Source organism: Malaclemys terrapin, chromosome 19 (assembly GCF_027887155.1).
Source record: "Malaclemys terrapin pileata isolate rMalTer1 chromosome 19, rMalTer1.hap1, whole genome shotgun sequence".
Lineage (NCBI taxonomy): Eukaryota > Metazoa > Chordata > Testudines > Emydidae > Malaclemys > Malaclemys terrapin.
Window position 1 is genome coordinate 22,793,431 of NC_071523.1, and position 22,878 is coordinate 22,816,308.

The 22,878-nt window shown below is 46.2% G+C and overlaps 1 protein-coding gene across 7 annotated transcripts in view; it reads left to right on the forward strand.

Annotated features, from left to right (window-relative positions):
• CAMTA1 (calmodulin binding transcription activator 1) overlaps window positions 1-22,878 on the forward strand; it is a 668,552-nt gene that overhangs the window by 554,965 nt on the left and 90,709 nt on the right. For all 7 annotated transcript variants that reach the window (XM_054008960.1, XM_054008956.1, XM_054008958.1 and 4 more), the window contains exons 7-8: window positions 5,441-5,567; window positions 10,846-10,980. In XM_054008960.1, the coding sequence (XP_053864935.1) occupies window positions 5,441-5,567; window positions 10,846-10,980 (262 nt within the window). The remainder of the gene's footprint in view (window positions 1-5,440; window positions 5,568-10,845; window positions 10,981-22,878) is intronic.

Sequence of the window (22,878 nt, forward strand, 5' to 3'; positions counted from 1 at the left end):
CCCTTCTCTGTACTTTTTCTAATTCTAATATATTTTTTGAGGTGGGGTGACAAGGTGTGGGTGTACCATGGTGTGATTAATTGGAGAAACTGCCCACCAGCCTGGCAGAGATAAAGAGATCCCTTTGGCCCAGCTAGCCCCGTCCTATTATAGCTGCAGCCAATGCCAGGCCTGAAGAGTGTAGAAAAGGAGAGACCGGGGCCAGGTCAGTGCTGACTAGTGAAGAGGCAGGAGCTAGCTAGCACATTATCTAATAGGAAAGACCAGTAACCTGCCGGCCAAGGCAGCCACCAAGGAGCACGTTCTGTCTCCCAGTGTGGAGGAGACCTAATAGCCTCTGACAACTGAGGTAACTAGGTGACTGCAACCCAGAGACATTGTGGGGTTTGGATGCACCAAACCTACAGCTGCCCTGCCTGAAAGAGATGGTCCCAACAGCAGGGCCCAAGATCCACAAGAGGGCACCAGGGGAGGCAAGCCACACCAGCACATTGGACTATCGGGACCATTCCCCAAACTGAAGGGACTCTGGTAGGAAGTAGCCCAGGGCAGTGGATTTAGAATTCCTGCTTGGAGTGCCCCCTGTTCAGGGGTCATCTCACACAGGGATGAGACCTGGTAGAGTGGGAGGGCCTAGGACCTCCTAGCCCAGGGGTTCTCAAACTGGGGGTCGGGACCCCTCAGGGGGTCCTGAGGTTACTACATGGGGGGGGGGGTCGCGAGCTGTCAGCTTCCATCCCAAACCCTGCTTTGCCTCCAGCATTTATAATGGTGTTAAATATATAAAGAAGTGTTTTTAATTTATAAGGGGGGTCGCACTCAGAGGCTTGCTATGTGAAAGGGGTCACCAGGACAATAATTTGAGAACCACTGTCCGAGCCCCACTGCCTGAAAGACTGAGGCACCTTGACCAGGGAAACAAGGGGCCATCAAGCATGCCAGCCACTAGGCCACCTGGGCCTCCAAGCACTCTGTTACATACAGATTTATATAGCAGCATTATGATATTTTCTGTCTTATTGGCTATCCCTTTTCTAATCATTCCTAACATTCTGCTAGCCTTTTTGACTGCCACTACAAATTGAGCAGACATTTTCAGAGAACTATCCATAATGACTCCAAGATCTCTTCTTGAGTGGTAACAGCTAATTTAGACCCATCATTTTGTATGTATAGGTGGGATCATGTTTTCCAATGTGCATTACTTTGAATTTATCAACACTGAATTTCATCTGCCATTTTCTTGCCTAGTTGGCCAGTTTTGTAAGATCCCTTTGTAACTCTTCACAGTCAGCTTTGGACTTAACTATCTTGAGTAATTTTATGTCATCAGCAAACTTTTCCACCTCCGTTTACCTCTTTTTCCAGATCATTTAGGAACAGCCCTGATCCCAGTATAGATCCTCGGCAGACCCTGCTATTTACCTTTCTCCACTCTGAGAAATTACCATTTATTCCCTACCCTTTGTTTCCTATCCTTTAACCAGTTACTGATCCATGAGAGGACCTTCCCACTTATTCCTTGACTGACTACTTTGCTCAAGAGCCTTTCGTAAGGGACCTTGTCAAAGGCTTTCTGAAAGTCCAAGTACACTGTGTCCACTGGATCACCCTTGTCCACATGTTTATTGACTCCATCAAAGAATTCGAATAGATTAGTGATACATGATTTCCCTTTACAAAAGCCATGTTGATTCTTCCCCAACATAACATTCATCTATGTGTCTGATAATTCTGTTCTTTTCTGTCATTTCAACCACTTTGCCTAGTACTGAAGTTAGGTTTACCAGGCTGTAATTTTCCGGATCACCTCTGGGACCTTTTTTTAAAATAGGCATTACATTAGCTAGCCACCAATCATCTGGTGCAGAATCTGATTTAAGCGTTAGGTTACATCCCACAGTTAGTAGTTCTGCAATTTCATATTTGAATTCCTTTAAAACTCTTGAATCAATACCATCTGGTCCTGGTGACTTACTTTTTAATGTATCGGTTTGTTCTAAAAACTCCTCTATTGACACCTCAGTCTGGGACAGTTCCTCAGATTTGTCACCTAAAAGGAATGGCTCGGGCGTAGGAATTTCCCTCACATCCTCTGCAATGAAGACCAATGCAAAGAATTAATTTAGCTTCTCTGCAATGGCCTTGTGTCTTGCTTGAGTGCTCCTTTAGCACTGTGATCATCCAGTCGCCCAGCTGATTGTTTGGCGGGCTTCCTGCTTCTAGCATAAGTCCACAGCGATGCCATTTCCAGCAGATTGGTTTGGTTTGGCAAAGTAAGGGGTCACAATGGGAAGCTTATGTCAACCTGAACTGTGTCACAGACTAGGTTCTCCATCGGTATTTCAGGTACCCTGGTCTTCAACTCCACTTTCTTATATTGGGGAGGAAACCCTTTTCATAAGAAAAATGTCTGGATGCAGCAGACTTAAAGGTATTTGCTACACAGCACTCCAGGCAGGTCATTAGGTGGCAATGACACCCTGATTTTGTTAGAGCATCTCAACTTTTGGATGGGCTCCCAGTCCCCTAAATATAACCTTGCCTTCTCTGCAGTATTTTTTCTACTGGATAGGTGTGAGATACTTTGCAAGCTGAATGTCCAAGAGGAGGGAATTCTCCTTTCTGCCCTCTCCCCGTAGCCTGTCCAAGCTGTTCCCCTGGCCTCCAACAGAGGTGCAGCTGAGGAACAGAACCAGTGCCGTTCCCTCAGGGCAGCTAGGAAGCATTGAGCTCCTGAACCAAAAGGACCAGGTAAAGAGAAGAGCCCTATGGCTCTTCTTGAGGCCTGAGCCACAGGCAGATGGCTCCCTCTACTGATTGCCAACCCAGCAGCCCTGAAACAGACAGAGATCCAAAATTGAAACTCAAGCGCAGTGCTTCCACGCCTGGGTCATCAGGAGACTCCGCCTCTGGCACCAGAGAGGATTGTTGTGCTCTGCTGGCCATGGCAGATGCATGGAGATAATACCTCAGAGAGAGCTACATTCAGTCCTTGCCAGAGGATCTGTTGCCTTGAACCCAAGGGCATTGAGAGCTAGGGAGTGGGGGATGTTTGAGTGAAAGCTAAAGGGGCTGCTTTTGGATCAAGCTCTGCCTGGCCCCATGGCCCAAGATAGCTGGGGAAGTTGCCTGCTCTCTGCATGGTGCAGCAGTGCGACTGTGCACTTGCAAGAGATGTTTAGATGCTTAGAACAGGGGCTTGGGAATCCAGACTCCTGGGTTCCAGTCCCAGCTGTAGCAGGGGAGTTTGGTTTGGTGGGTTAGAGTGCCAGGAACAGGGACCATGGCTTTAGTCTGTGTTTCTAGAGCACCTTGCACGCACTCCATGACTGAGGCTCCTTAGGTGCTACTGTGATATAGATGATAATACATCAGCCTCCTCGGTTCTATTACAAACTTTGCCACTGTTTGTCCTTGGACACATCTCTGCCTCTCTGTGCCCCAGTTTCCTTATTTGTACAATGGGGATTGTACTGATGTCTTAAAGGGAGTTGTGATGCTGAATTAATCAATGTGCCTAAAGCACTTTAAGGTTCTAGGCTGAAAGGACCTGCAGAAGGACAAAGCCTTGTTGTTACTGGGGCTACGTCTGAAACAGAAGTTCAGGCTGCCTGGAGCTCACTTGTTCCTGGAGAAAGAGCTGGTTTGCTTTGCTGAGCCATTATCATTTAGTGCCATGTGTGCTGCTTACCTGTTACATTTTATATACAAAACCTCCAATATCATTGGCAGGTGCTTCAAACTGCAGCTGATACGGTGCCGCAAAAAACAACTCAGTGTCCCAGAAGCCATTTGTTCTCTGCAGAGTTGCCCATAAAGCTGTCATTTTTCACTAGCAGCATTATCTGTGAAGGGGTCAGTGCGGCTTTTCTCTGGGCAGAGTTAATACAGTGTGGTTGAAAGATCAACACTGGTGCCTCCTTTCACTTGTGAGCATTACAAGGCCACATCATTAACTTGAATGTTCCCTCCCCGATCAGATGTGTGGCATAGACACAGAGGTCTCTGGAACCCCCTACAAGGAAAGCGGAAAGGTCTGAAATACGCTTGACCCAGATTTCTAAAGTCCCTGGTGGGACACACCACTGCAGCATATTTATCTGTCTACTTGTTTGTGTGTCTAGATACTTACACACCATCTCTGTGGAACCCAAGTGTCTTAGTATCTGTGTCCTTCCTTATCCAGCTGCATCAGCTGCATCCCTAGTTCCAGGTCTGATGGAAGCTCTTGGTGATTTGCACACACATCCTGCCCCATAAATGAGCCAGATTTCATTTATCCTCCCCCCAGTCCGCTCGAACTCCATGATCTACCCTCAATTCTGGTGTGTGGCATGGCTTAGGATGTGACATGTGTTGTGTGCTCTACTGTGTTCGGTGGGTGACCTTCCACTAGCATTAGGAGGGACTCAAGGGTTCCCTGTTGTTTCTGCAGAATAGATGGTGGCAGTCAGGGCAGCCAGTGCTTAAAGTCGTCCGAAAAAGCTGGGAGTCCATCATTTTCTACAGAAATGAAAGCAAATCACATCTGCCTGTCTCCCCCCCCCCCCCCCCCCACCACCCCAAAATCAATTCTGCCTCCAGCCCCACTTCTGCTTCTCCTACAACTCCTGGGGTCTGTGGGGCTGCAGTGGGGTCCCCGCTCCCCTTCTCAGGCTGAGTGTTGCAGGGAGGGAAAGAGAAGGGGAGGGGATAGGAGCAGAAAAGCCCTCCCCTTACGCATAAAGGGGAAGGAGGGAGCAGAACTACCCTCAGCATCTCTGCTCTGTTTGCTCATGCCTCACTCCCTCAGCATCTCTGATTGGCTGCTTTCATCTCAGGAGGCAGGGCAAAAAAGAAAGCTGCCAATCAGAGGGGTTCCTCCCCATCCCCCAGGCAAGGCTGAAATGTATGCTGCTCAGCCACCTGACTTGAGTTGTAGAAGTTTTGTTTGTGTGTCTGCAACCCATTTCAACCAGGGGCACATGGAGTGCCGAAGGCAGCAGAATGCCGCGCAGAGTCCGTTGTGGTCAAGGCAGTGACGCACAGTACATGGTTATACCTTTGGGAGAGGGTGCAGGAGGAGCGAAGAAAAGGAAGTTGCTAGGGGAACAACCCTGCACCCCAGGGTGAGATTTAGAGGCCCAAGGGTACTCTAGACAATCTGATCATGACACTATAAAGGCCTGAGGCAATGGGGCCCTTGCTAACCCATGCAGTGATATAGCCAGAGCAATGTCAGTTGCAGAGACACTTAGCTAGTGACTTGGCAACACTGTGAGAACCAGCACTGGACGTCAGCCTGTATTGGAGGATTCCTGCTTCCTGGCCTTGGTTTTCTGTTGTTTCTCATGATGCTCTTTTTGGCCCATGGTTCCAAGTTTAAGTGCATGCACCGCCCTGGGGAATGCTTCCTTTGTAACGCTATTTCTTCTCTTTCCTGTCCTTTTCCTTGTAGGGAGGCGTGAAAGTCCTAATCACAGGCCCCTGGCAGGAAGCCAGCAATAACTACAGCTGTCTGTTTGATCAGATCTCAGTGCCTGCATCTTTAATACAGCCAGGGGTGCTGCGCTGTTACTGTCCAGGTAAGGTATGCCCATCTCATGCAGCTGGTGATATAATGACTGACCTTTCAGCAAGAATTTGAGAGAGGTGCAGGTGGGACTGGAATACTCACCCCAATAATATGGGACGGGTGGAGTTGACCTGTCAGTGAAATGGGGGTGATCTAGCAGGGCAGTGCTGGCAAAAGTGGTGTCATTAAGGCCACCCGGGCAGCGAGTATCAGGGCACGAACCTAACCATGGGTGTTCATGTTAGCATTACTCAGCAGAGAGCTGAGCCAAAGTATGTGTTTACCCAGCTTACTGAAATGAATAGGAGAAATAATGACACAGTAAATGTTCTGGGGAGCAGCAGGTGGAAGGTGGGGTGACGGAGAGGATGTACACCCAGGTCACATTGCAGAGCAGTCACAATAGCTGTGGACTTGTACATATAGTGCAGCAGTTCTGTGAACAATCCTCTGAGCCCAGTACAGCGCTCTCGTGCTGGGTAGCACTTACCCATGTGAGGGGTCTCTTGCATTCAGTTACAGTGCCTGGCCCTCGCTGCGAGCTACGGCAAGTCCTGGCCAGTGTACAGTGTGATGGGCCTAATGTGACAGCGCTGAGCCCCCAACACTGTCCTGACTGATCCAAGCACTGCCAGTGTGGTAAGTGCTGCACAGGATACGGAGATCAAGGCAGTCCCTGTGCCCAGGGCTTATTGTCTAAAGCAGACACATTGAGGACAGATGGACCAGGAGCCCTGGGGAGGCGTGTAACCCTTCTTTAGCTCTGATCTAACTCTTCTCCTAGTGTAACGACGAGGGAAGAAGCATTTCATGTGGATTATAGTGGGGAGCATCAAAGAACTGACCTTTCAGCAAGAATTTGAGAGAGGTGCGGGTGGGACTGGAATACTCACCCCAATAATATGGGACGGATGAAGTTGACCTGTCAGTGAAATAGGGGTGATCTAGCAGGGCAGTGCTGGCAAAAGTGGTGTCATTAAGGCCTGGCACTGATCCATCACGTTCTAACTCCACGAGTGTGGCTGCTTCATCTCTAGATGTGGGGCCTTCTTTGAGACTCGCCCATACAGCCTGGCTTTCTTCGCTAAGGGCTTCTCTGCAGCAAGCCAGGGTGTGTATGCACAGCATGCTAGCCTGCTGTGCACCAACTGACCATGTACGCCAGCACTAAAGTCTTGGTGACCTCAGCTGCTTCCTCTCCTCCCAGATGTTCCCCTTCCCTGGCATTGGCAGCCATCCTTGATGCATCTCTCACTTTCTCACCCAACTGTCTCCATCTTGTGGCACCAAGCTGTGTGTGAACTAGTAAGATGGCGAATTCTGTGGGTTAGGGAACTGTCTTCTCCTGCATCGTTAAAGCACTTCACTCATATTATAGCTAAAAAATAAGTTTCTCCCAAAAGACCGGGGTCTTCTGCTTCTTGTGCTGCAAATGGGCAGACATCCTGACTCACTCTAAGGGGAGAGGCCAGCAAGGATGATTTCCCTACATTCTTCCCTGATGTGTTACATGATAGATTGTGTGTCATTGCAGGGTATGCCTCAAACTAATCTATCACAGGGCAGGAGGAATGAAGAAAACCAGAGACTCTGTGCACTTGGAATGGAATTAGGGTACTGGTATCCCAGCCCTGGGATTCATCCAGGGCTGTTTCCCCCATTTCTGCATGGCAGATTGTGCCCCATTCAGCTGGAATTGCGTTTACCTTTGATGAACGCATTGCATCTCCCTCTGGCTCTAACAAGTGACAAAGCTGGATAAGCAAACTAAAAAATCAGAGTATGATTTAATCAGAAAAACAGAATGGTTAATCCTAGAACACAACTACTTTCACGTCAAGTGGGGGAGCTTTAAAGGAAAGTAACAGAGATACAGACAAATAGATTGAATACAAATAATAAAAAAGTTAATTAGAATAGAGCGAATCCATGTTTTAAACCCTAACAGCAGAGTGCAGATTTAATATATGCTGCAAAATGTCCAAACCACCCAAACAGGCACAGTTTATAGTGATTAGACAAGAATTGCTTTTTCAGGGTAAGAGATCAAGAAGAAGAAAAAGAAAAATATTCAGCAAGTGAAAAGACACAAGATATTAAGATCATTAATTAAGAAATAAAGTGTAGCAAAGCAAGTGCCTGCAGAAGGAAATAAAAAACTGGCAAGATAAAATATCACCAGCATGACCAAAAGAGTATCAGAGAGAGAGAACTTCCATGTCATTTGTCTTCTGCATTACATTAAAAAAACAACCAAGCCATTGAGTTTAAAAGATCATAAGAAATTATGGGAAAATTAAAGTCTCTGAAGACTTCTGAAGTTTAAGTAATATTATTAATAATTGCCCCTTATATGGCACTTTCCATCTTCTAAGCACTCTACAAATGAATGTTAATTAATGAATCCTCATAACACCTTTGAGAGGCAGGTAAGTAAGTATTATCACCCACATTTTACTGATGGGTCAACTGAGGCAGAGCGTCATGTCTTATTGAAACCACAGAAGGAATTAGGTTCAGAGCCAGCACCTAGCTCCTAGCACTGTGTTCAGACCCACCTTCCTCTAAGGCTCCAAAAAACCATGGGGAAAGCAGCAGTCAAAGACAAAGAAGATGATGCCAGCTAAGGACCCCTCTGACCCATTTGCACTCAGGGCAGCAGCAGGGCCGGTGCTACCATTAAGGCAAACTAGGTGGTTGCCTAGGGCACCAAGATTTGGGGGTGCCAAAAAGTGCCCCAATTTTTTTTACAGCATTCCTGGGCTGGGCTGCTGGCGGCGCGCTCACACGTGCGGCTCAGACTCCCTCTCCCAGCGCAGCGGCCACTCCACTTCTCCCACCTCCCAGGCTTGCAGCACCAATCAGCTGTTTGGCGCCGCAAGCCTGGGAGGGAAGGAAAATTAGAGCAGGGGCGGCATGCTCGGGGAGGAGGTGGAGCAGAGGTGAGCTGGGGTGGGGAGCTGCCGCACGGCTCCCCGGGATGGGGGGGTGGGGAGGTGCTGCGGGTGGGGGTGCCTCGGGGGGGGGAGGGGAGCTGCTGCAGGGCTCCCCACCCCAGCTCACCTCCGCTCTGCCTCCTCCCCGAGCACGCCGTCGCTGCTCCACTTCTCCCGCCTCCCAGGCTTGTAGTGCCAATCAGCTGTTTGGCACCACAAGCCTGGGAGGGGAGGAGAATTAGAGCGGGGACGGCGTGCTCGGGGAGGAGGCAGAGCAGAGGTGAGCTAGGGTGGGGATCTGCTGTACAGCTCCCCGGGGAGGGGTGCCTCAGGGCGGGGGGGGAGCTGCCGCGGGGGGGGGGGCCTCAGGGCGGGGGTGGGGGTGGGGAGCTGCCGCAGGGCTTGTGGGGGGGCGCAAGGTGGAAGTTTCGCTTGGGTGCAAAACTTCCTTGCACTGGCCCTGGGCAGCAGGAAAGATGCTTGGAAAGGTACCAGGAGAATGAGCTGATCAGAGAGACCAGCTGGGACTGGGAACTACCTTAATCAGGATTATTCTTCAGAAGCAGTTAACAGCTCTGGTCCTGATGCTCCTCTGCCTTGTACCTTGTGTGGTCATTTCTGCATAAACATGGTGAATATAAACAAAATCAAATGAAAACTTTTCTCTCTCTCACATTGGTGATGGTGTCTTACGTTCAGCTGCATCAGGTGCAAGGCAATAGAGAACTGAACCCATGATGTATGACATGGGTTTTTATTCTGTTTCCCAAATCTCTTGTGTGGTTGTTTTGGGGAGTATAAGAAAGAGTCACTGGCAGTACTTTAAGATGACTTATATCCAGCTTGGAGAACTATTAATTAAAGTTGTTTAGGGATCAGCAGTCTTGCTTCTGTGATTTTAATCTATCTAAATTACCTGGACAGAGCCCAGCTGTAACTTGTATACTTTTACTAAGAGCACCAAAACTGAGTAAATTGTAAATCTAGAGAGTGACATGAGGGAAGCACCAATTAATTAACTGCTGTTTTGATACCTACATGCAGTAAGTTACACACAAGATCCTGAGCTGTGAATTCGTCTAGGCCTGGAGAATTTCAAAAGGGAGCTGAGAATTGGTGTAAACTGCTCCATAGAAATCCCTAGATCCCCAGCAAAACAGATGCAAGTAACACCTACCATGGCGGTTTTTCCACTGTGGTGACTAGAGTGTCCTGTCTAAGCTATTAAGTCAGTGGAGCAGCTCCCTCCACGGCATAGCTAGAATGGCAACGGCAATACACTTTTGTCATTAGATAGCTATTTTCTAAAAGAATATTTAAAACCACATTGAGCCCAGGTAGTGCTTACTCAGACAAAACTCCCAGTGAAGTACATGGACAGAGTGTGCCTGTCCTTCATGAGCCCGGATGGAGAACTGACCTCCATGTTCCTAGTAAAAACAAAGACAGGAAGATTATCAGGATCAGCCCCTTTCTCCAGACCTCTTGCCCAATCAGCCGTGGAGCTTCAGCCCTCAGCATCATTCTTTCCACTTTTATAAGCAGTTTGTTCTTATGTAAAGTTTCTGTATAAGTTTTATATGTAATAATAGCAAATAGAATATCAAGGAAGCTCTCCTCACATGTACAAAGCTATTTCTGTTAATACAACAGAGACACCCCAGAGTATCCATAGGAGAGCTTCCTTGTATTCTATGGGCTGCACCACTGTGTGTGTGTTGTCCCATAGATTATTCGAACAGCACTTTGGAGAGTTGATGTGCATTAGTAAACTCATATCCCAGTTTTCATTTAGAAGCCCTGAATTAATTAGTTTTAAAATAATGTCTTGTTTTTTCCTTTTAACATAGAACATTAAACTTTAACTGGAACCAGGAGCTGCACTTACTGTCCCTTTACATCTCCCATGGAGATGTCATAGTTTCTGTACCTTCTCTTTGGTCTTAATCAGGTATGGCACTTTCAGGATCTTTGCAGAGGCTTTGTATGGCCTTGCACTGGAGCTTAGTATTTGGCTTGATGTGCACGAAAAAACAACTTCACTGTAGCGTCAGATGAAAGTTTGTGATAACATAACACTGAGTTATTTATTAATCTTTTAATCACTCCAACATACGTGCAATCTGTGTCAATCTGCCAATGGAGTCTGCAGTTTACAGCATATCTCCAGATTAGATAAACCTGGTAAACATCTTTGACTTTCCAGCTGTGCAAAGCACAGAAACACTGTTCTCAGATGCTCTTTCTGCTCTTGCTCTCTCCCTTTGCATATGACAAGAGCCATAGAACAAAACTGAATCATGAATTCCTGGAGAGAAATCCCTGTTCTTACCACTTGTTCTTTGTTTTTAGCTCATGATACCGGGCTCGTGACTCTGCAAGTTGCCTTCAACAATCAGATCATCTCCAACTCTGTGGTGTTTGAATATAAAGCCAGAGCTCTACCAACCCTGCCTTCCTCCCAGCATGACTGGCTGTCCTTGGATGGTAAGGAGTGTATTCAGTGTCCCTTAACAAAGTTTACCACACGTGGGTACAGTGGAGTAAAGAGAGCAGCTCCTCATGTGGGGGTGGGGAAAGGAGGTGAGTCTTAGCTGTACTGAGTTTCTCTTGCTCATTGTTTCAATATTACTCCATTTCGGAGAACATTTGCTGAAATTTCTCAGTGTCTTTTTGGTGTGAACAAAATATTTAGCTGCGGAACCTGTGGCCCAAAGTTTGATCCATTTTCGGCGGGAGGGGAGGATGCTTCCTGTGTAATAGCAAACTGACTGTCCCAAAGAAAGGGGCCTGACTGGTCACCACTGTCAGGGCCAGCCCCAGGCATGCTGCTCCTTCTGTCAGAACTCTGAGCTTCGTCTTGTCAGGGAAAATTCTAAAATGTCCCATTTGTTCCCCCTTTCTGTGCTAAAAAAAGTCTGTGTAACTAACCCAGTGGTTTTCAACCTTTTTTTCATTTGTGGACCCCTAAAAAATTTCAAAGTGAGGTGCAGACCTCTTTGGAAATCTTCGACATAGTCAGCAGACCCCAGATTTGAAAACCACTGAACTAAACAAAATACAGATGGGAAGATGGTGAGTCTAGTCAGTGCCTGGAGAGACAATCTCCAAGAGCAAGGCAGGGCTGATCCACACCTTCTGAATGCATTCAGGACCTGCAGATACTACAATCTGTGGTATTTATGATGTCCAAATCTCACTTTAAAATCGTGATTTATTAAACAGTGCAGCCATAGGTTATGCCCAGCAACTGAGAGTCTCGGATCCCATTGCAGTCTAATTCTCATGGGCCTGCACAACATCTGTGAGCAGGGACGAGGTAGATGTTTTTTGGCATGTATGGTTCAAGGACATGCTTTTTTTCTCAAAGATGCTAAGATGCTGCCTCATCCCCCATTCTTAATGGGAATGGGGTACAAACGATAAAATCATTAGTTACTAGCCAGGCAGTCTGAAGCCGAGTCCATCTCTCTTGCCCTGATTTGTCTGACCACAATAGAATGTGGTTACGTTTTGCTAGATGTCAGAGCTGATAAATTATTGGCAACCTCAATGGGAATACGTGCTTTACCCTTAATATTTATCTCGTAATTCTGTGCCCCTCAAAAATTCTTTTAAAAGAGACCGATTGCAGCAGAACAGGGTTGTAAGAAGTATAGAAAGGGAAGCAGGCGAGTTCTCTACTCTCAAGGGTTCAGCATACCTGCCAGGGAAAACTGAGTTGCCACATAAAATACATGCTGCCAGTAGGTGTAAAACCTGTTGAGAAAGAAAGAGAAGAGATTTGCAGCTGCTATTGAATGCACCCAGGAAGCAACTGATCCAGTGACTGGTCTCAAGTTATTTTTGTAAAACATTGACTGCTGGAAGTTTATTGGTTTTCTCTTCAGCTAAGCAGTAGGCAAGTTGCCAACATTAACTAACTGGACAGCCACTTCATCTCTCTTCCTGTCTGTGATTGCCAAGGAGATGTGCCTTCCAGCTCAGGCCCTGGAGACCTGGGGAAAGTAACTGATTTGTGTTAGCAACCTTGACAGTCTGGAAAGAGACCATGGAAAGGTTACCATTTTTTCATCCCTTAGTTCACGAGAGAGTCTTGATTTGCTAGGCACTGCAATGTATTCTGTCCAGTTTTAGAAAAAGTCCTAACATCACTGTTTGTTGATCCATTCATTTGACGATTTTTGTATTCTCATATAATACATTGGGCAAATCTGATTTAGCAAAATCCCCACTATCCAGAGAACCAGTAGCTAATAAAGAGAGAGAACTGATGTAAGTTATATAAAAGAAGTCAAGGGAGAAGTAGCTTGTACGTCTGCAATATATGCCATATTGGAGACTGGAACATGGAAAATAATGGGTTAATATACTGGTTCTGTTAACTCTTGAGTCCAGTGGTTTTCAACATTTTTTTCATTTGCAGACCCCTAAAAAATTTTGAATGGAGGTATGGACCCCTTTGGAAATGTTAGGCATAGTCTACAGACCTCCTGGGGTCCATGGAGCACAGGTTAAAAACCATTGCTTTAGTCAATTAACCTCATACTATTCTGTCTGTCTGCTAAAGATGTGGCAATCATTACACAACATTTGCTTTTGGAAATTCACCTTTAGAGGCATCTTTATTGGATATTATTTTAAAAAATAAGAGAGTTCTTATAATTAAAACAGTCTGAAGTAGAATACGTTTACTAGTGTGATAGGATGTATAGTACATTCACATTGGACATGACTAATAATTAGAACTGTTTCAACTCAAACTGCAGAAGCACTTGAACTCAGCCTCAAGTCTGATTCAGACTGGCCACAAACCAGCAGGAGCTTGTTCTTGGAAATTGTCCATAGAAGCCTTTGGCAGGCTTCTCTGCTCTATCTGGATAGTCCCAAACTTTATCAGGTTCTTTCTTTATGGTGTATGATGAGTCTGAGCTTGATTAGATGGGACAGTCAGATGGAGCAAGTTGCCTAGCTCTGGTGTCTTGTAATGGCAGAGCATATATTATGGCACCTAGAGACTATCGTGGTTGATGCATTACAAATATCTCAGACAGATAAAAATGAATGCAAGAGAAAGCTCAGTAGGAACCACTTTAGGTTGCTTTCTGAGAGCGTGATATGTATGTATGTGCTCAGGGCCGGCTCCAGGCATCAGCTTCTCAAGCAGGTGCTTGGGGCGGCCACTCCGGAGAGGGGCGGCACGTCCAGGTTTTCGGCGGTAATTCGGCGGACGGTCCCTCACTCCGCCTGGGAGTGAAGGACCTCCCGCCGAATTGCCGCTGCAGATCGCGATCGCGGCTTTTTTTTTTTTGGTTTGGTTTGGTTTGTTTTGGCTGCTTGGGGCGGCCAAAACCCTGGAGCCGGCCCTGTACGTGCTGCATTTGAGCCAGAAAAGCCAAGAAAAGATAATTCCTCTGAACCTGTGTGTGTGTGATTTTGGTGGTCTATTACATTATCTTTCTATGATTCCCCATTATTATAGCAGTATACTGGCCACAAGTTCTGTCTACGTACCTACCCACCTGTGATGGGTTGCCCCCCCTTCTGGAGTGCTACTTGATGTACTGGGGTATCACTGAGCCCGCCTGTTCCACCAGCCTGGGCTCCCTCACCCTGTCCTGCTAAGCCAGGCCCTCAAGCCTCCTCTGGCACACACACAGGTAGGGACACACTCAACTGCAGAAAGACACAGACACTGGAATCAGCTAGGCATGGGAAGGCTTTCACCTAAGGAATTGCCCAGCATGCAAGTGCACTCCTCCTCTGGAGAGTAAACCCCAAAATTGCATTGTCTTGCGCTGCACAGAGAACTGTACAGCGTGAGCTCATTGAAATTCACCCCCTCCCTCAGTGTGGAAAGAGATATTCACCGCTCTTCCCCCACTCCCCCGCCCAATTATGAATTACACAAACTGGGTTTAAAACAAAAACAAGTTTATTAAGTACAAGAGGTAGATTTTAAATTCTTATAAGGGATAGCCAACAGATCAATGCAGATGACCTTAGTAAACAAACAAAAACCGCAAACTGAGTTTAACACACTGGATAGGTAGGATATAAATTAGCAAATTCTCACCCTGAGTGATAAACAGGCTGGCAGACTCTTTAAGACGCAAGTTGCCTTGGCTTTCCCAGGTTTTCATACACAAGCTAAAGATCCTTCTAGCCTGGGACCATCTCTTCCCACAGTTCAGTCTTTGCCCTTCAGGTGTTTCCAGGTGTGTTGTTGCAGGGAGAGTGAGGTACTTTCATGATGTCCTTGTCTCCCTTTTATATCTTCTCCCCACTTGCTAGAAACCTCTTTGGCTGTGACCTGGGTCAAACAGTTCCCATTGTGTAGTGCTATCTCTGAGAGGTTTCTATTGTCCACAGATTCTGGGGTAATCCTTGTGCTTGTGTGCATTTCCTTAATAAGTCATTAACATTGTTTGGCCTTTTTACTGTTGTACCTGAAAGGTTGCTCATGGGTGTTCCCAACCTCATAATATATTTCAGTAACCCATACATAGCAAAACTTCATAACTTCACATACAGAAAAGATACATACATACAAATAGGATAATCATATTCAGTAAATCATAACTGTTCCACTGATACCTCACTTGCATAGAACACATCTTAGTTACGCCATATTCATATCAAAACACTACCTATATGAAGAATGTGGGGCATAGGGTCGCACAGTGTACTGGTCACAAGTTCTGTCTACCTACCTACCCAATCACCCACCCACATCACCAAACTATCAGAGTACTCATGGTTTCAGTTTCTCATAACTTTCTGATGCGGGGGGAGGGGCTACATTTTCGAGGTCTTGTCTGTACCCAAAAGCAACTTTTGGGAAGTCTTGGCATTACTGGATCAGCCATTTTTGAGCAGGGTGAGCATGTGGAAAAATCACTTTTTCTGTGGTCGGAATGCAAACATGCTTATGACCTTTCCATGTAGAGTTCTATCAGCAAAACAGTTTGGGGCCGGGAAATAGCCCTTGATGAGGAGCCGTGTGTGACCATGTGCCAGAGGAGGAAACTGAGTTTGATTTTACCATGTTCTGAGCATTTGAAAATCATGCAGTCAGCATGTGCTGTAGATATTTTTCACTGAGCTGGAAAAGGGTGCCTGTTCCATGTGGATGGCTGCACTGTACAAGGAGAGATTTGTAGGCATCAGGCTATCACTGGTGCTGATGAACTCAGGTAACGGGTTGGTTCCTCAGGATTTTGCCATGTGGCAGAAGATTCTGTAGGGTCATGGAAGGTGTGAGGAGAAGAAGGAACCCCACTGTGCTGCACAGGAGGAGCATTTAGTGTCCTCGGCAGCTTGGCTCGTGCTCATCTGTTCTGTCTGAGATGGACATCACTGTGCATGTTACTTCTTGCTGATTGGTGGTGCAGTCTTTCCTTTTTGTCTGCTCTGTCTGATTCTCTTAGCTGTGTTAATCATCTCTCTTCCTTGGCAGGATGAGTCATATATTTCTGATGCACACACATGATTTATTTATGGGCTTGTCACGCTCTATCTGTTGGCTGCTCTTTTGTGTCTTGCTAAGTTATTGTCATTATGTTGAAATGTGTGGAAAGATCCTGTCTCGGGGGTCCCCATAGTGTGAAATCCCTTCACCCAAGTTTAAGGGGCACCTAGTGCTAAGAGCTGTATGATAGCTGCAGTGCAGGTTCTGGAAGCAGTATTGTTATCATCATTATGGATACTGTAGTAACACCCCAAGGACCCCATCAGAATCATGGGCCCATCCCATGGTACTGGGAGTTGTACAAACAGAAAAGCAGAAAAATCACTGCCTCAAAGAGCTTAGGCCCAGGTTTTTAAATGTATTTAGGCATTACTCCACTCAGCATTGCAAGGCCTCGTTGCTTAGGAGTATGTCTACATTGCAGCTGGCCGCTAGTCTCCCAGGGTGAGCAGACAGACTCTCACGAGCTCGGCTCGAGCCAGAGCACTGAAACCAGCAGGGAGGATGTTGCAGCTGGGTGGCAGCTCAAGCTGTCAAGCCCTCCAGACCCCCTCGGTCTGAGTTTGGGTGGCTAGTTTGAGTCTCTACTGGAGATGCAACATCTACACTGTTAGTTTTAGTACGCTAACTCGAGCTGAGCTCGCATGAGCCTGTCTGTCTGGGCCAGCAGGCACGCTCCCAGCTGCAGTGGAGACAGACCCTTTGTCTGATTTTCAAAAGTGACCTAGGCTCCTAAATCCCATTGACTTTTACCTGGAAGAGTGGATGGGAGAATTCACCCACAATGGAGCAAGCTGATCATAGGTCAAAGTAGCACTCAACCTTCATAGTATAATCAAATCCCTTATGTACATGTTGGTTGCTAAGATTGTGCATCTGTTTTCTTTCTTAGATGGGCGTATTGCTTTCATTGAATTTTAACCAGCAGGCATCAGGTTAGATTTGGGGGCGCTGGGACGGGAACCCAAATGAGTGAATGCTACTTGAGCTGATTGCCCCTTTGGTTGCAGTGGAAGTTAAATGATTGGAGACTCTGGAGAGCTGAAGATGGGAAGAGGGGATGTTCAGTTCCTTCAGAGGCTAAGCATTTACCTTCATTACCTTTTAAACTGTCCTGCTGGTACATCATTCCTGTGACTATCAGTAGATCCCAGGTTAGCGAGAAAGGATCTGGGCAGAGGTAAAGGGAAGAAACTTGGCACAGAGGAGGAGGCTCTTGCTGGAAATAGTCCCCAGGGCGGAGCCAGACCTGGAGCCAAGACTAAACCTAAATAAGGATATGATGAAAAGAGGTGCAGAGACAAGAGGATAGGGTCAGGAGGGAGATGGATAGAAATGAGCCGCAGTTATTACACTAAGACTAAGAGCATCTAGTTCAGTTTCTCGCTAGCATCTCAGCTGAAGAGTTTGGGTCCTGAGGCCAAGAGTGGAAAGGGGGCCAGATGGCAGGGTCTGAGCACATTGCTACAGCAAAGGACAGATCCATTTAGTTCAAACAGAACAAAGAAATTCTAAAACCTCTTATAGCTATTCCAGCTTTTCTGCTGATCCCAGCACATGATCTGAATGAGGTTATTAGAGTTAGTCTTACTAATCAAAGGTCTCCAATCTGATTGTTGTACTTTTAATAAAAGTTAATTTATAAGGCTCACTTAATCTTTGCTGAATTATAATTACAGAAAATTGACAGCTCTGGCTGGCTTCCTTCTGAGTGTGAGCTGTGCTTGCCAAACTATAAACTACCAGGTCTAAGTTTCTACCTGTGCCAGATTTTGAATGTGTGTGATGCGAAGGAATTAACCAGGGAATGAAGGTTCCCAGCATCCCGGTCACACCACTTTGCTCATGTGCAAAGAGAGGCAGAGCTGTTGAGCGATAAAAATTCTCTGGACTGGCTGAGAAGTAGTTATCCAAACAATCAGTTTCTTGATATTTCATGTTTTGACCAGTCATTAAAAAATGACTGTGTAACCATGGGTTAGTCAGAATGAGCCTAATTAACTTGCAGCAGTGGTCAGCATATCCATTTACAAGGCTGACATATGCAAGAGCAAATGTATACTTTGGCCTCAGGCTTAGTAAAACTGAGAAACAAGCAGGGAGAAATGGAAATTGTGAATCAGGGGACCTGAAAGGAGAAAATTTGCCAGGGGGAAAACATACCTAGAATGGAAACTTGGACAAAACTAGCCTTCATTGGCATGTATGTGGATTTAAAGCTCATGAAAGCAGGAGGCAAATTGCTCTGGAAAGAGCCAGGAAGAGTGGGAAGGAGGATTGGAGCCTTTAATAACTGCTGCACATATTTGTGACTTAGCACTAGACTGTACAAATTCTGATTTACTATGTTTAGTAGTGCTACAGTATTGGCACACCTTTATCTGCACAGTTTGTGTCTTAGATCCCCTGGCCTCACTTTCTTGTAGTGCATACATACCCTCCAGTGTTGGGCACTGCGACACGTGTCCCAGCACAGGGTACCTACTTGGACAACAGTTCACAGCAGTTTAGGGCAGGGAGGTGAAGAATACCATATCCAATTGAAACTGCAGGGGGGATGTAGGTTGGCAGATTCCTTATCAGGAAAGTGGTTGGGACACTAGTATTGTAAGGGTCCATCTACACTAAGAAGATGGGTGTCAGCAACAAACTCCATTGGTCTCTCCTCAGGTGGAATTAATTAGTTTAGCTGCTAGATTAGAAAGAGCAAAATCATTTCCAACACTAACATTATGGACCATTATGTGTTTATCAGGATACTCATAGTAAAAGTGCAGAATCCCTTCCTTTTATTTCTTATGGTTTTTTTAAACTAGTTCAGCACACAAATTTATCTGAAGTCTCTCTATCAGGTGCACAGAGTAATTTTGTGAATGTGCCAATGTCTCAGTGCAAGTGAAACCCTTAAGAGACCTCCCATAGCAAATTAGACCAAAACACACACAGGGCCGCCCAGAGGGGAGGGCAAGTGGGGCAATTTGCCCCAGGCCCCGCAGGAGCCCCCACAAGAGTTTTTCGGGGCCCCTGGAGTGGGATCCTTCACTCGCTCTGGGGGCCCCGGAAAACTCTCGCGGGGCCTGGGCCCCTAGAGCTTCTTCCGCTCCGGGTCTTCGGCGGCAATTTGGCTGCGGGGGCCCCCCGCCGCCGAAGACCCCAGGTCCCCTGAATCCTCTGGGCGGCCCTAAACACACATGCACAGAGAACTGGGACATCCCACCCTATATGTCCCCACCAAAACAGGCATCCTTGTACAGACAATCTTGATATTGAAAATAATCTCAAGGAAAACATAGTCGTCTTGTCCTGGAGTATTTAGGGAAGATTCTCTGTTAGTGATGAGGAACAGTGCTCCTGAGTTGCCCCTGCTATTCGTATTAAACCAGAGACATCTTTGCATATAGAAACCATGCAGTTCACTGGTGTTAGAAAATCCTGATCTGCCAAGCAGTGCTTGGGATAATGCCTGTAGCTGTCTTTGCCAGCAGGAGCTGCTGTGATGAAAAGCTCAGTCCCCTGCAGCCATTAATCATCTTTTCATTACAGAGAAAGGGGGAGGGAAAAATTTAAAAATCCCGCTGCTCAGTTCCCTGGGAATACTAGTGAATTTAGATGGCAGAGGGGTGGAAAATGGCCATATGACTGGGAATGCAGTTTCCTTTGTCCTGTAGCTTGTCTGTGAGCCCAGGGAGCTGGCTAGTGGGCAAACTCTCAATTAGAACTCCTTATGAAATGGAAGTGTGTGTGATGTGGAGATGTGGGGGAAGTGGAGGAGGGGGACTGCAGCAGAGAACAAACTAGGGCATTGCTAACAGCAAAAAAAAAAAAAAAAAAAAAAGACAGCTGCAATGCAGAGGCCCTTCAGGGAAAAAGATTGAATAATTACACTAACCATGGCTTATCAGAGGCCTCTGCCTTCATGCACAATACTCTGAATGCAGCAAAACACCAGTTTATTTAAAGGGCCAGCAACTTTTCCCAGGGCTTAGAAGAGCAAATGCTAGCTTACTATAATAAGGTCTAAATCCATGTGGATTCATTCCATGGATAGAACAGATCTGTGATTTCCTCTGCATGTTCTTTTCTCTGTTTGCCTTAATTGTACTGCTCTAAATCCTAGCCCTGCTGTCAACTGGGGGAGAAAGATTTCAAGGGGAATTTATAACTTGAAAATATTCACTTAGTTTAAACTTTGATTTGAATTCAACTAATGCAGAGGAACATTTTGGTTTACACTACATTGTTTAACACCCTTGATGACTCCTGCTACAAATACTACTGGAGGAAGAAGGCAGGGTTAATAAAATCTCTCATATGCCAAGTAAGCTCACCAAAGGGAAAGTCCATTTCCAACTTATTTAGTCACACAAGGATCTCAGGTGTGAGCAATTATTCCCATAATATATCTCTTATTGGCAGTTTTAGAATGGCTTTAGGATTTCTGTCTCCTAAGCAGCTTGTATTCAGCTTGGTAAAATCTAAAAAGAAAAACAGAACAGATTTAACCAGTGCATATGTTTCCATTGTGCAATCCTGCAGATGCTTGCAAACCTATTCCTATTTGTGTCTTCAATCACTTTTCTTAAGGAGATGAGTCTCTGGTTTTTGGCCATGCCACAAATCAGAAAATGATGGCTCAAATGATTCTATGATTGTGTTTTGAAGATTAATTTTCTAATGATGGGAGTCATGCAGTTCTCACAGGCTCTGCCCTCATATGCTGTAGAGGCTGAAACTAACACGCAGGCCTCAGGGAGCAGAGAATACGCAGTCGGATATTCTCTATGGGGCATAGTGAGTACCAGGTTGTGGAATACATATTTATGTGCAGAATTTACTGGGAGTCATCCACGTCAACGGGTTGCAAAGATTGAGACAAGGGACAAGGTGGCAATCCTGCCTCTGTGCCCAAAGGTTTGAACCAAACTGGGATTTAACAGAGAAGACTCTGATACTGGCTGTGCATGTGAAAGTGAAAATCCCACTGCCACTATCAGGAAAAATTAAACACAAACTTCTCCCCACTGCAGCAGCTTCTCAGGCAGAGCCGCTGCTCTCTGAGGGCTCTTGCTTGTGCTCCTCCTGCATAATGGTTGTCCAGTCTGAGAGCATAAAACCATCTCTGGGCCAGGAAACCTCTTTGAAAACTGCCATCAATGGAAGTTATTGTTTAAGTAAAATTATTTTGTCCTCAGACATCAAGTTCTGGGGCTAAGTGTGTCTGCTTCCTTGGGTGAGAGAAGGGCTCTCAAACCCCACACAAGGCACAATCTGAACCATGTAATTCTTTGGAGAACCTGTTACAGCTTCTGTGTCCCCAGGCTCTCAGCACAGTGCCAGTGCTGGTCACAGGCAGCATCCCATCCTCCCACTACTCTCACACATTGGGAAGAGTTTTGTCTCCCTCGCTCTGTCCTTCGTTGCTCTTCAGACTAATGCTCCAGCTCCCTTTCTTACTGTGGAGACCAGTGAGACCTCAGGCATCTCTTGTCTAATAAAAAAAGCTGGGATCCCATCAAGATCAGGGCCTGGAAATCATGAACCCAGACGCTGGGATCCAACGAAGACTCAGCTCAGGGCCAGGAGACCATGAGCCCAAACACTGCAATTCCACCTGAGACCGAGACCAGATCATGCAGTTTGTGCTCCCAAACACTGCAATGCCCCGAGACTAGTGAACTACAGACCTTATGCCCAAACACTGTGATCCTCCTAGGATCAAGATCAGTGCACGTACACAGCGCACCCCAATGCTGGGATCTCCCCAGAACTGAGACTTGTGCACAGGGATCTCTAGACCCAGAGAATGAACAGTGCTGTAGTAATATGGGAAACTGAAACTTAAGACTCTAACCGTCTTTATTAGAGCAAGCTACGCTTGTTATTCAGACCCCGCTCCTGTAAGAAGGACTTACATAAACAGCGTTGCATTGTGCATCTCACTGACACATGACTAGTGAGAATGCTCTAGGAATAGGTCAGTAATGCCTGAGTCTGGACAGTGTCCCACCACAATTATTTACTCTGCTTTGGTCGCTTATTCCACTGTCAGGGACTCTGCACTTGAATCCTGCTGAACACAAAGCTGCTAGTGCTAGATGAAGCGTTCTTTAACTACTCAGATGATATATCATTAAGGAAAACTCCACTCAGGTTGACGACTTGTCACTGGTGGATGCTGCGTTCAAGGCAGATGATGATACAATTAACTCTGAACCTGCCAATGATTGGTTTTGCTAGTTGGGTCTCAAAGCAGTGGAAGGGAGTGCAGCTTCACTACATAAGCTTTCCTCCCCAAGGAAATCTCCATGCCCGTCAGGATAATAGTATATAAGGTTTAGCAAAAGATCATGTCACATCTTGGATTGTAGTTTTGTGTTCCAGGAGACAGTATCTGGCTTCAGTTTCTGCCTGTTAGGACGTTGGAGAGATGTGAATTTTGCAGAGAGTATTTACAAACATTTAATATCACCCAGCAAAGTTAATTCGAAGGAAGCACTCAACAGAATTTGATGTAAACATGGCAGAACCCCCTTCCCCTGGCCACTTCTTCTCATGGCAGTTAAGAGATTGGCACTTGTGAAGTTTGGTGGCTGAGCTGAAGCTGACATCTACCTGCTCTTTGAAGAGAACCTCTGCCACCATGCACTTGCGAACTCTGCACTACAGTTCCTAGGTCGCTTATCCTTGCGCTGAAAGTTCTTTTTACTGATCCACTACCAGATGGACTGGACTGTTTTTCTCTAGCCATTTTGAAATAGCAGCCCCCAGCTACATTCTGCAGCCCTCTCTGCAAGCTGGCCTGCTCACATCTTTCTGATACCAGCAAAGAGCTCATCTGGTCCAGTGTAGGGAACCAGAAGGGGTCTCAACTGTGTTTCCAGTTGTCCCTTTATCCCTTATGAGCTGTGTTTCTA